Source organism: Nannobrachium achirus, assembly GCF_963921795.1.
Source record: "Nannobrachium achirus genome assembly, chromosome: 21".
Taxonomy (NCBI): Eukaryota; Metazoa; Chordata; class Actinopteri; order Myctophiformes; family Myctophidae; genus Nannobrachium; species Nannobrachium achirus.
The window spans coordinates 43,879,729-43,892,473 of NC_137828.1; the positions used below are offsets into that span (position 1 = coordinate 43,879,729).

The following is a 12,745-nucleotide window of genomic DNA, read 5'->3' on the forward strand; positions in this document are numbered from 1 at the left end:
TGATTTTGGCAACATAAATTCTTTCTCAAATGTCATAAATACATCTACCTAACATCTGAAACAAGTATTGGTGCCTTTGTATACTCATATAACAGCCAGGAAATACAGCCTATGTGCCCCTAGCCCCCCCTCCCCCTCTCCCGCTCTCATCTCTCACACGCACATGCGAGCACACGCATTTTATGAGGAAGAAGCCTTAGTGTAATGTCTTTAAGTTCCTTTATGCAGACTGGGGCAAACCCCCATTGATGCACAACACACATCTATGAAGTTGATCAGGAAACAGATTGGGCATGCGGGCTTTTCTCATCACAGTCAACGAGGAGTTTGGTGCAGAAGTGTCAGATAACACCACTTTACTTTTTCCATGTGAATAAAGACAGTGGACTGGATAAAGTTTGGACCAATTGTTTTACCACGGGCATGTTCTATCCGAACATACCCACTAGGGGTGTTAGGGTTACTACGCCACTAGCTATTTTGTTATGCAAATTAAAAGGTCAGATTCAGCATCCTTGAATTGTGTAAAATAGACTGGTTCCCAACTTTTACCCCCAAATGCCTCCAACAATCACATTTTTCAGAAATCCCACTAGACTATTACGCAGAATGTCCCATTTCAAATTTTCAAATTAGCATATAAAAATCTATTGAAAACACCAGATCTACAAGCTCACAATGTGTCTCATCGCAACACATTGTGAGATTGTAGATCAGCTAGATCAGTAGATCAAATGTCTGTGATGTATATAGGGCGTCTAATGGAGTAAAAGCAATATTTGGATCCAAGATGTAGTGGAGTAGAAGTAAAAGTGTTGGAAATACTCAAGTAAAGAACAAATGCCTAAAAGTACAGTACTTAGTTGAGGGACAGCGAATACACTTTCCGGGACCGGCACCTGCCACCTAATCCGTGGCATAGCCGAACAGAGCGGCAGTCGGCCGGGCAGTCGGCGCTCAGTACCGCGGCAGTGTCAGTGGTCCCCGGCAAGCAAACGTGATGTGACTGCTTGTTGTAATACATTATTTATGTTCGGTGGTCTGGTGGTCGTGGTGTTGGGGTGGGTGGGGGGGTGGACAAGCTGATCCACTGGTCCACAAGCTGGTCCACTGGTGGTCGTCGTGGGGGGGCGGGATAGGTTCCACAACAGCCGGCAGGTGCCTCCGCAACAGTGGCAGACGCCACAGATTAACAATAATTGCTGCGGCATAGGAATCATTGCCACGGCATAGGAATCATTGCCACGGCATAGGAATCATTGCCGCGGCTGTTGCCGGCACTTCTGGCAGCGCCGCGGCAGGTGCCGGTGCCGGAAAGTGTATTGGCTCTTTCTGACTTTAGTTACTTTACACTACTGTGGTGCGACCGAGATCATGCTGGATAGGAGGGAGAGGATGGCAGCGGTCCCAGAGTTTGTGTTGATTAGTCCGCACTCTCACATCACATTGCATCAAATTATATATGAATTCAATGTTGGGAAGCTCTCTCTCACTCTCACACGCACTCGCTCGCTCACGCACGCACGCACGCACGCACGCATGTTATGAGGAAGAAGCCTTATTGTAATGTCCTGAAGTTCCTTTATGCAGACTGGGGCAAACCCCCATTGATTAAGCACAACACGCATGGATGAAGTTGATCAGGAAACGGATTGGGCATGCGGGCTTTTCTCATCACTGTGAAAATGAAACGTGAGATGATGAGTGGACTCATCTCGCCTTTATAAACCCCAGAGCGTTTGTACTGGAGTTATTCTGCAGCCATGATGTTCCTGAACGTCCTTGTGGTGGCGTTGGCTCTCTGCACGCAGACCCTGTCAGCCAGGAGATACTACCAAACCCTCTCGGTTCATAATGGTGCACCTTGGGGCCACTGGCATGGCATTCACATGTGCCCAGGTGGCACATTTGCTGGAGGCTTCAGTATGCGGGTGAGACAATTTACACTGTACATTATACATTTTAATGCAGCATATTCACTGAATTCATGTTCAATGCCATTCGCCATTTCATATCAGATGACTTCTATTGAAAGCTAAAATTCAGTTTCCTCATCTATTATCTTATGTACAGATTGTCTCTGAAACTTGAGCTACTGTACAAGTGCTTTTAGACCCTACTGTAGTTTAGTTTTTATTCTATTCTCTCCGGTTGTTGTTCATGGTATTCTGGTTATTGGTGTGCATACAGGTGGAGGGCCATCAGGGTGGTGATAACACTGCAGTGAACGGCATTCGCCTGCACTGTGTCAAGAACGGGCGAGAGTATGGTACCGTGACATCACACGCTGGACAGTAAGTATAGAGCATCGCAGCGGAAGTGGTTTACTGGTCCCACTAAAAGAATCTCCCATTCATTTTCCCCATAGACTTTTACAACAATATTTATAACAATTATGTTAAGCCTAGAACCAAGCCATCCAGGATTGCAGTGAATCATGACCATAAAACCTTTGATCCTATGTGAAAACATATTTTAAAGCTATACTGTGTAAGTTGCTAAACTAGTGGTCAGTAGCGGTATTGCTTTTTTCGGCCGTTTTTCGCCTGGAGTCGTCGCGGACCACCGCCGTGGACCACCGGAGCGGCGCCGCAAACCACCGCGACCGATACGAATCCGTGGAGGTGTAGAACGCATGGTAGAACGTAATTTTCTGGCCAGGATTTGGGGATTAAGAGGTTAAGAATCCTTCACCATGGTAAACACTGTAGCTGAGCGAGGCTACTTCCTGAAGACTGTAGACACGGCAGATAAGCTGTGATTGGCCGGTAATGTATCATGTGTGTATGATCCGCGATGTGATTGGCCAACGTATACACAACGTATACAGATGATGCAGATGACGTTATTTTTCCGCGAAAACTGGACCCCGGCCAGGATCATAGAAAACATATAAAGAGAAGGCTTTAGAAGCTGAAAAAATAAATAAGTGGGTGTTCTAAAACTTTAGCGATTTAACAGTTAGGACAATTTTAAGATTTGTTTTATAAAAAAAGTTACATGGTATAACTTTAATATTAAATACTACATTTAATAACTACCCTTTGTTTAGCGATTTTCAAAATGTTCTTCTCATAGAAACAACGGTTTTATGGTCATGATTCACTGCAATATAATTGTTATAAATATTTTCGTGAAAGTCTATGAGGAAAATTAACGGGATATGTTTTAGTGGGACCAGTAAACCACGCCATTACTTAATCATCAGAGTCCCTCACGCAAACTTTGGCACTTACCCAAGGTTGCACAGACTTAGCGAGCTGCAGGCACACTTAAAGGACAACTTTTTTTTTTTTTTTACAAGGGTTCATATTTTAGATAGTCATTAGAGAAAAGAAAAGATGAGTGTTAAAATGTTTTCATTTACTTCTTTTTATCGTTTTAGTGATTTTAACGATTTTGATTAGTATCCATTGTTGGGGACATGCATGCAAGTGGCTAATTATGTATTTTTAGGCACAATAAGCCCATTCCCAAGATGCACCGCAATCTTTCATGGGCAGATGTGACTTATGGGGGCTGGTGTAAATAGTAACAAAGAAATTGCCGGCTTGTGGTGTATAAAAAGACAACCACTGAAATCAAAGTAATATTGTAACACTCGTCTTTTTTCTCTAATTACAATCTAAAATATGAACCCTTGTTGTCTAAAAAAACAATGTCCATTAAAATGTCATAGACATTTTGTTTCTAGTTTAGCCATTCTATTACTGGCCTCTGCCTGCTATCACTCACTCAGAGTATAATATACTGTATAGATATTATTTGTAAAAATAAAAGTGTTTTCCCTTGCAATAGCTGGGGTCACTGGACACCTGTGAAGTGGTGCAGATCCGGGGTGCTCAAACGTTTCTGGCTGATGGTGGAGTCTCCCCAGGGAGGAGGTGACGACACTGCCGTCAACAACATCCAGTTTGTGTGCAGCAGAGGTCATGTGATCTGGGGGTTCGGCATGCCATGGGGGAGATGGGGCCGCCCGAGCAGGCAGTGTCGCAGCGGCAGGGGAGGCATCTGTGGCATCACGACAAAGGTGGAGGGACGTCAAGGGTGGGGAGACGACACCGCACTGAACGATGTGCGCTTTGTTTGCTGCCGTTAAAAAAAGAAGGCTGTGCAAAATGTCTTTTCCCATCTTCTATCCTACAATGACCTCCTTCATTGTATAAAGTAAATCATATCTTTCAGGGATTTATCAATCTGTCGTTAGAAAGCTGGCAAAATGTATTTTCTCATCTTTTACTCATGATCCTATAATATCTTTAAGGGATTTATTAGCAATTAATAAATTCACTTCTGCAATGCAACAAGCTGTGTGTGTGTATGTGTGTGCGTTAATATATCCTGTGTATCCAACTGTGCTCTAACTGTATGGCTACTAAGAATGCTTTAATTAATTCATGTATTTGTTATAAATTGTCTTTTTTTTATATCATACTGTTTATGCTGATTCTTGCAGTCTAACTTGAATGCAGGATCTTATGTTGAAATAATTGCCCTCTCGGTGTAGAAATCATTAATACGCCACATCTCCATGCAGTATTCACTTGATTTTGCTTAGTTTAGCGTGGCGAAAATAGCCGACCTCCAAGCTCACAACGTGAGCTCGGAGGTCTGCTATTTTCAATATTTTCCCAAGGCCCATTTAGAAATGTCAGCCCCTGCCTCTCTAATGGGATAGCTTCAGTGTTTCATGTCATCTTTTCGACACCCAACTCTAACCCTTACCCTAACCTCCGTGGGGTGAGTCGCTAACCCTCCGGTCGAAATGATGGTCGTTCGAAAGAGCAAGATTTTACCCTCTCTAACATTCTCTACACGTCCCTGCCCTGCAGTGTTTGTTATTCCTCTCCCCAGGAGCTCTAACTCCCCTGACAGTGTTTTTTGGGGGAGGCCTTTTGGGAAAGTAACGTAGTACATTCTAAGTACATTTACTCAGACTTTAGTCCTGACCGCTCAGTGTTAGCAGTCAGCAGCTATTGTTACAGACAGTAACATTTGGTTTAGAGGCAAAAAGGGAATATACCAATAGATCCCTGTGGGACCCCAATCAACGACATAGTGCAGAGGTCTTCAACAGCGGGCCCGGACCCCTTGGGGGTCCTCAGAGTTACTCACAACGCCTCGTGCTGTGAGGCGTTGTGAGCTTGTAGATCAGCTATTTTTTGGCACAGAGGTTTGGTGTAGAGGGAAAAGAAGAGTTCATGTGGTTCAATATATGAAAATACACATTAATCCAACCTACACAGATGATAGTGCTGTCAAGTCTAAACTATTAACTAAGAAATAATCCATGTACATCTGCAACACAATTTTATACGATATGTATAGTGGGGGTCCCTGCTTCATCTCTCACAGAGCTAAGGGGTCCTTGGCATGAAAACGTCGAAGATCCTTGAGATAGTGATTAAGTATAGGCCTACTATGTTTAGTCCCATTGATCCAAGCTGGAATCATGCTTCACTTGACATCACAATATCTGCGGTAATACCAGAAAGGTGCAATTCTGGGAAATTGCAAGTGTGGTTGCACTGACGTGAGTCGCGAGGAATCCACTGGGAAATGAATTCCGTCTAACCATTTATTATATCGTCACTGTCGGGCAGAAACCTCGTATCTCCAAGTTTCAAATTTGTGTTTTTTTTTTGCAAAGTAAAGCACTGCTTCATCACACAAGGCCTTCGCACAAAATTAGTGAAAACAGCTAGGCGAGGCGGTGTGTGCTTGTAGATCGGCTGTTTTCACTAGTTTAAATCATTTTAAAAATTATGAATACAAAACAAACGGTTTTGGACATACACGGTTTCCACCCGACAATGACGACATATTGTGATATAGCTTCACTTTTCTGTTGTGCAAAGGTTAACAAAAAGCAGGTTCACTTTGCTGGCAAAAAAGAAAATCTCTGACCTAGAACCATAGTGTGTTGCTATAGCAACCGCATTAATAAAAGGTTAATCGGAATTCATTTCCCAGCGGATTCCTCGCGGCTCGTGTCAGTGCAACCACACTTGCACTTTCCCAGAATTGCAACTTTCTAGTTGTAAGTCGCTCTAGATTAAGAGCATCTGCTAAATGCCTAAATTGTAAATAGTAAATGTTCACATTGTGGTATTGCTTCTTTTACTTAAGTCCAAGAGCACTTCTTCCACCGCTGACACCGAGGCAGGTCATTTTGTCTGAGAGTACATTGTGGTCCATCAGACCCCGCCCACCTGTGCTGATCGCCACAACCAGGAAGTGCACTTTGGCTGCGGCCAGCAGACCCCCTTTAATCAAATCAGACCCGCGGAGGAAAGAAATGCTTAGTGCTTCAGCTCTGCGGGTTGGCTTGCGCTGTAAACATTGATTCCAGGTTAAAGGCAATTAGAATAATGGAGAAAGAAGCTCAGTGTGTCTGCCAAAGCCTGCCTGGACTTTACGATGCACTCCGAAGAATAAAGAGAGAGCTATACGGCGGGAGCAAACTGTGTTCTGATTTAAAGAGATGGTGTCTTTCTGAAATAAGTCTTTAATACGTCTTACGCGGCACATAACTCACGTTACGGTGCACAGACACAGTCATCATGAGTGAGGCGAATCTCCGGCCAATGCTTGAGGGCTCAACTTAAAAAAAAAAAAAGGCAAATTTCAAGCCAAGGAAGTGTTAAGGGAACAGTGTGCTGGCAAGTGCTAAAGGTTTAATTAGCACAAACGAGTGAAGGCATGTCAGCTCTCTGCTGTCCCTGGTGCTGGGAGAGATGAAGACAGTCAGACACACAGCAGTTCTTAGCGCCCCTATTCTGAACATTCTGTGAAAATAGACGATCTACAAGCTCACAACACGCCGCAACACAGTGTGTTAGGTAGCTTGTAGATTGGTTGTTTTCAACAAAGACATTTGGGTTTAGAGGAAAAAAGGAATATGGCAATAGACCACTGTGGGACCCCAGTCAACTACATAACAGTGATTAAGCGATTTTACATACAATTTTCAATTCAATTCAAAGGGCTTTATTGGCATGAGAAAACATACGTTTACATTGCCAAAGCAAAAGTGTACACAATACAATACAATCAGAACAAAATATGTACAGGTGAAAACAGTTTTCATGCATCACGGTAACGTGCAGGCAGAGCAGGGATATATACAATGGTTTTTAAGGTGGTTGGGTTCCATTTGATATCCTTCTCTTATCACAGCAGCTCACAAATCTTGCTGCTGTGTTTGCACATTCTTTTACTTCACCCAGCAGGTATGGGAGTTTTTCATCATTGGTCATATTTTCAAACTCTCCTTGGGTGGTTATAATCTGTGGGAAGTATGTGTCTCTGATGTCTTGGTACAGCGGACAGGTGGTTAGAAAATGTAGCTCTGTTTCCACTTCATTTTGTGTGCAGTGGGTGCAAAGTCTGTCTTCTCTAGGGAGCCAGGTATGCCTGTGACGTCCTTTCTCGATTGCAAGACTGTGCTCACTGAGTCTGTACCTAGTCAAGATTTTTCTTTGTTTTGGGTCGGCCACCTTGCTCAGGTATTCTGCCATGGTGTATTCTCTGTTTAGGGCCAAATAGCATTCTAGTTTGCTCTGCTTTTGGGTTGCTTCTCTCCAATGTGTCAGGTAGCTTTCTTTCTGCTGTTTTATAATTTGGTTTAGTCCAGTGAATTGTCTGTCTGGTGGCTCTGCTTGTGTTTGTGTACAGAGTTCCCGGACCAGTTGGCTGAGGGGGCATCTCTCTAGGGTTTCTCTGTGTGTGAGTGCCTTGTTATGAAGTGCATCTGGGTCACTTTCTTTTAAGTGGTTATAAAATTTGAATGCTCTCTTTTTTATTTTGATTATGAGAGGGTATCGTCCTAATTCTGCCCTGCATGCATTATTTGGTGTTTTCCGCTGAATTCTGAGAATTGATTTGCAGAATTCTGTGTGCAGGGTCTCTATTTGATGTTTGTCCCATTTTTCAAGGTCTTGGTTTGCGGCTGGTCCCCAGATCTCGCAACCATAGAGGGAAATTGGTTCTATCACCGAGTCCAGTATTTTTAGCCAGGTTTTTATTGGGATGTCTATTTTGATGTTCATACACTACTACACTATAGGTCAGGGGTGGGCAACTTTGATGATGGCGAGGGCCACTGTATTTCCACCTTCACTCCAGAGGGCCACATTGCATATTGCTACGTCCTACTTTGTCATTCTAGTATCTCATACAAAAGAAGCAAAAATAGCAGATCTACAAGCTCAAAACGCATCACGCTGCGATGCGTTTTGAGCTTGTAGATCGGCTATTTTTGCTTCTTTTGAATTGGAATCCTGAATAATTTTTGGTTGTTTTTTAATTGGAATCCTGAAATGTAACATTTTTATCTAATTGCAAATGCATTTAGTTATATAGGGTGTGCCAAATGTAGTTCTAAGAGCGGCCATTTCTTGGGTAAACACAGCCTTACATTGGTGTTCTGATTAGACTATAGTATTAGTTCTATGCAATCAAACAATTGAAACACCTGTGTTTTGACCCAAGAAATGGCCACTAAGGACTACAATGAAGTAGCCGCTGGCACACACTATACTCATGTTGACTTTATGAACATAAATACAAATACATTGGACATAAAAAAAATACATTTTAATACTACTATACTAGTCATTAAGCTACTAATATAGACTGACGGAATTAAAGCAGGTCATGTTTAGAATTGTAAAAGCTGAAATCAATAATATATCAGTATTCCGGTATTAACCTGCGGGCCGCATTAAGTGAAGGTGGGGGCCGCATGTGGCCCCCGGGCCGCCAGTTGCCCATGTATGCTATAGGGGAAGCTGTTAGAACCTTTGCCAAACCATCCGGGTCAACGCTCCACACGTCTGGCATCCAATATTTTTTTTCAATACTTTTTAGAGTAGACTGATGATCGCTTCTTGGTTTACCTATGGTTGTAGATTTTTATGCATTTAATGTATTACTTTGTGTTGTCCTTGCTTACTGCAAATCGCTTTGGATGAAGAGCTTTTGCTAAAATGCCTACATTGTAAATGGTACATGGAAGCCTGTGAGTGGCTATTCACAATGACTCATTTGCATACTTAAGTGGTATCTTTTATTGTTTTCATTTTTGTGGAGAAATAATTATAAATATAAATAAGTTAACCTGCGGGCCCAAATTCACAACATTTGATAGTATGGGGGGACCGTGTGTGGGGACTTTTAGAGACCCCTGAATTAAAGGACCAGTTCACCTCTGGGTCAACCAGATCTTATTTTATTGTCGTTTGGGAGTTATTTTTTGTGTTCAATCTGTGTTTTGAGATATTTTAGTATTTCAGTGTGAATGATGATGCTTTTTGCATCATTTGACACATCATGCTGCATCATATGATGCAAAAAGCATCATCATTCACGCTGAAATACTAAAATATCTAAAAACACAAGATTGAACACAAAAAATTACTCAGGATTGTGTTGATCTTCTCCCAAACAACAATAAAATAAGATCTGGTTGACCCAGAGGTGAACTGGCCCTTTAAACGAACTAATAATTTTCTCGTTCACTACTGGCCGAAAGAGGTCAAAAACTGAGGAATATAAAGAGAGAGCTGCAGGGACAGAGAGGCATGGTGGTACAGATGGTTAAACAGGTCTTCTGTAGGACTCACCATGCCCTTGATGATCTACCAGGAGAAACACAGTCTGCACGGAGCCAAGCTGCAGATGGCAGAGACCCCAGGATTCCGATGCTGAAGCAAAGTGGACAGAGCCTCTATTCTGCCTCATGGTGCGCCATACAGCTAGGGGCAATCTCTATACCCCTCTGTCTGTCTGTCTGTCTGTCTGTCTGTCTGTCTCTGTATTATGGAAAATATTAATATTCCAGAATGAAGAGTAAACGATTTATGAAGAAGATTCAAGCATAGAAACAGCATTACAGCAGCATAGTCCAGAGGATAACCAGATCGCTCGCCCCAATACACGCTCGCCCTAGTTTTTTTTTTTTACCTCACGCTGACCGCTCGGTGAGGCGGTTCTTGTATTCTTGTATTGTATTATAAATCCCTTCCTTCCTTTAAAACGACACTGAAAAGCCACTTAGAGGCGGCTGCTACTCGAAACTGGCAATTGAAAACAAAGCCTATCCTTCCTTAGCCCCCTCTGACCTTTTGTAAATACCGTTTATTTAGCATTGTGTTTTACGACTGTTTTCTATCTGTCTGTCATTCAATGTTATATGAGTTAAAAAGTTTGCATTGACTATTTTGAATGTCAATCCCATTTTTTGTTGTTTAACCCTGTCTTCAACGCTGAGGCATCTTCCTGGCCTGGGCAACAGCAGGAGCCTCCTGAGGTGTCACCGTGGACCCCTCTTATACCCAGAGATGCTATTCTAAGTGGTCTTAAATTATAAGGATACTTGTGTATGTGCTAAAGATTAGGGCAACACACGAATAGTGAAAGAAGCACAGATCATGCAGCTTTTGAGATTGACAACTGCTGCAGTCAAACGTTGCACTTTGGTGTGAAAGGTTGCTGACATGGCATTGGATGAGATTGAATGTCAGACTAACAAGTACACAGACTAGTGATACATAATGTATCTGGCAGTCAATAAGTCCTGCCACCATAATATCTGTCTCTCTCTCTTGTTCTCTCTGTCTGTCCGTCTGCCTGCCTGCCTGGCTCTCTCTCTCACACACACACACACACACACACACACACACGCACACACACGCACACAGACACACACTGTATCAAAATGTCATAAATATTTTAAAGTCTGATCACAGAATCAATCGATAGAAAGAGGTTTCCCTGGGTCTCTCTCTGCCTCCATTCAATTCCATTCAATCCAAATCAGTGATATGGTCTAAGTTCCAGACAACACACATCACATTCTAGCTCTTGTCCGTAGCCCTTCAATCTGCGGCTCCTTCAGAGTGCTCACTGCACACAGTATAGCAATCTTCAACAGGGGGTCCGGGACCCCTAGGGGGAGTTACTATAGGGCATCCTACAAATGTTTTTGCGATAGAAACTTTTTTCTCCTTTTTTATATTAACCACTTGAACCCTAGACCCTAGTGTCCATTTTCTGAGAGCTTTAGCCAAAAATAGCAGATCTACAACAGCATTGTGAGCTTGTATATTGGCTATTTTTGGCAAAGAGGTGTAGAGGGGGAAAAGAGCAGACTAAGTAGTGAAAGGTCAACTTTATTAAGTGTTGACAGTTCAAGTGGCTAAATATCTGAAAACATAAATTGTCATGAATCAAAAATACACTGATGATTGTGCTGTCAAACGATGAAACTATATGGAATCTATGAAAAAGTTGTGGGGGTCCCTGCTTCATCTCTCTCTCTCAACTAAGGGGTCCTTGGCCTGAAAACGTTGAAGACCCCTGCAGTATAGAATTCTGATGACGCTGCTGTCACTCAGGCATAAACCTTGCATCTCCATTTCAGATTTTTCTTTATTGTTTCTTTTTTTTTCGTAAATTAATTTCGTTGTGTACTGTACCTAACCCTAACCCATGTAGACACTGGTGTCTACATGATAACCACTAAGGTCCAGGGACTACAGATGAAAATTAGCCTATGGCTAACTCTGGGCTGGCTCATTTACATTGAAGTGAAAACTGACATGTCAAAGTAGCAAAAATAGCCCATCATCTACAAGCTTGTGTATTTTTCTTTCTTTTTTTGAGCTAAGCGCCAACATCTGGCTTTGTCCAAAGTTTGTCGTACGCCCAGGGTCACATTGGCCAAGCTTCCCCAATGTGACCCATACAATTAACTCATGAATAGCGCCGCTCACTTCACTTTTCATTTTTTCTTGTACAAATGGAAGGCTGGTTAAAAGCCTCTCAGTGTTGCACAACGGTGCTGAGCGTTCTCAGGAGAACATGCTGAAGGTTTGTCTATCAACTCCCACTGCAGACAGGAAAGTACCTGTACCTTACTCTCAAATAAACATGGGGCCCCAATGGTGGGACCCCCACTCTCCATGGCCTCACATTCACTCAGTATCAAACAAGGGCAAAACCTGTGTGTGTGTGTGTGTGTGTGTGTGTGTGTGTGTGTGTGTGTGTGTGTGTGTGTGTGTGTGTGTGTGTGTGTGTGACTGTGTGACTGTGTGTGTGTGTGTGACTGTGTGTGTGTGTGTGTACACATGCTTGTTGGCACATTTGTTTGTGAGTGTACAGTATGTACTATGGGCAATTACATAACTGTGCGTGCGTGCGTTCGTGCGTTCGTGCGTGCGTGCGTGCGTGCGTGCATGCATGTGTATTCATACAGTACATAATCTATGTGCATGTGTGAAGGGAGGCTATACACTCATTTCTGGCTGTGGTCCACCGGTCCAACAACTGAGGACTGTGTGTGTGTGTGTGTGTGTGTGTGTGTGTGTGTGTGTGTGTGTGTGTGTGTGTGTGTGTGTTTGTGTGTGCGTGCGTGCGTGCGTGCGTGCGGTGGAGAAGGAGATCGTCCGGAGAATCGGAGCAGCAGGAGCGGTTTTGCAGTCGCTAAATCGCACTGTTGTGAAGAAAAAAGAGTTGAGCCGGAAGGCAAAGCTCTCTGTCTACCGAGCAATCTTCGTTCCTACTCTCACCTATGGTCATGAAGTGTGGGTCATGACCGAAAGTATAAGGTTGCGGGTGCAAGCGGCCGAAATGGGTTTCCTCAGACGGGTGGCTGGTATCTCCCTTAGAGATAGGGCGAGAAGTTCAGTCACCCGAGAGAGACTTGGAGTAGAACCGCAGCTTCTACACTTGGATAGGAGTT

The 12,745-nt window shown here is 43.1% G+C and overlaps 1 protein-coding gene across 1 annotated transcript in view; it reads left to right on the forward strand.

Annotated features, from left to right (window-relative positions):
• Positions 1 to 1,763: 1,763 nt before the first annotated feature.
• LOC308306748 (vitelline membrane outer layer protein 1 homolog) overlaps positions 1,764 to 12,745 on the forward strand; it is a gene marked incomplete at both ends in the record, with an annotated part of 25,590 nt that continues 14,608 nt past the window's right edge. Inside the window, 3 exons of the mRNA XM_080751793.1 lie at positions 1,764 to 1,931; positions 2,191 to 2,294; positions 3,799 to 4,075. Coding sequence (XP_080607919.1) covers positions 1,764 to 1,931; positions 2,191 to 2,294; positions 3,799 to 4,075 — 549 coding nt within the window. The remainder of the gene's footprint in view (positions 1,932 to 2,190; positions 2,295 to 3,798; positions 4,076 to 12,745) is intronic.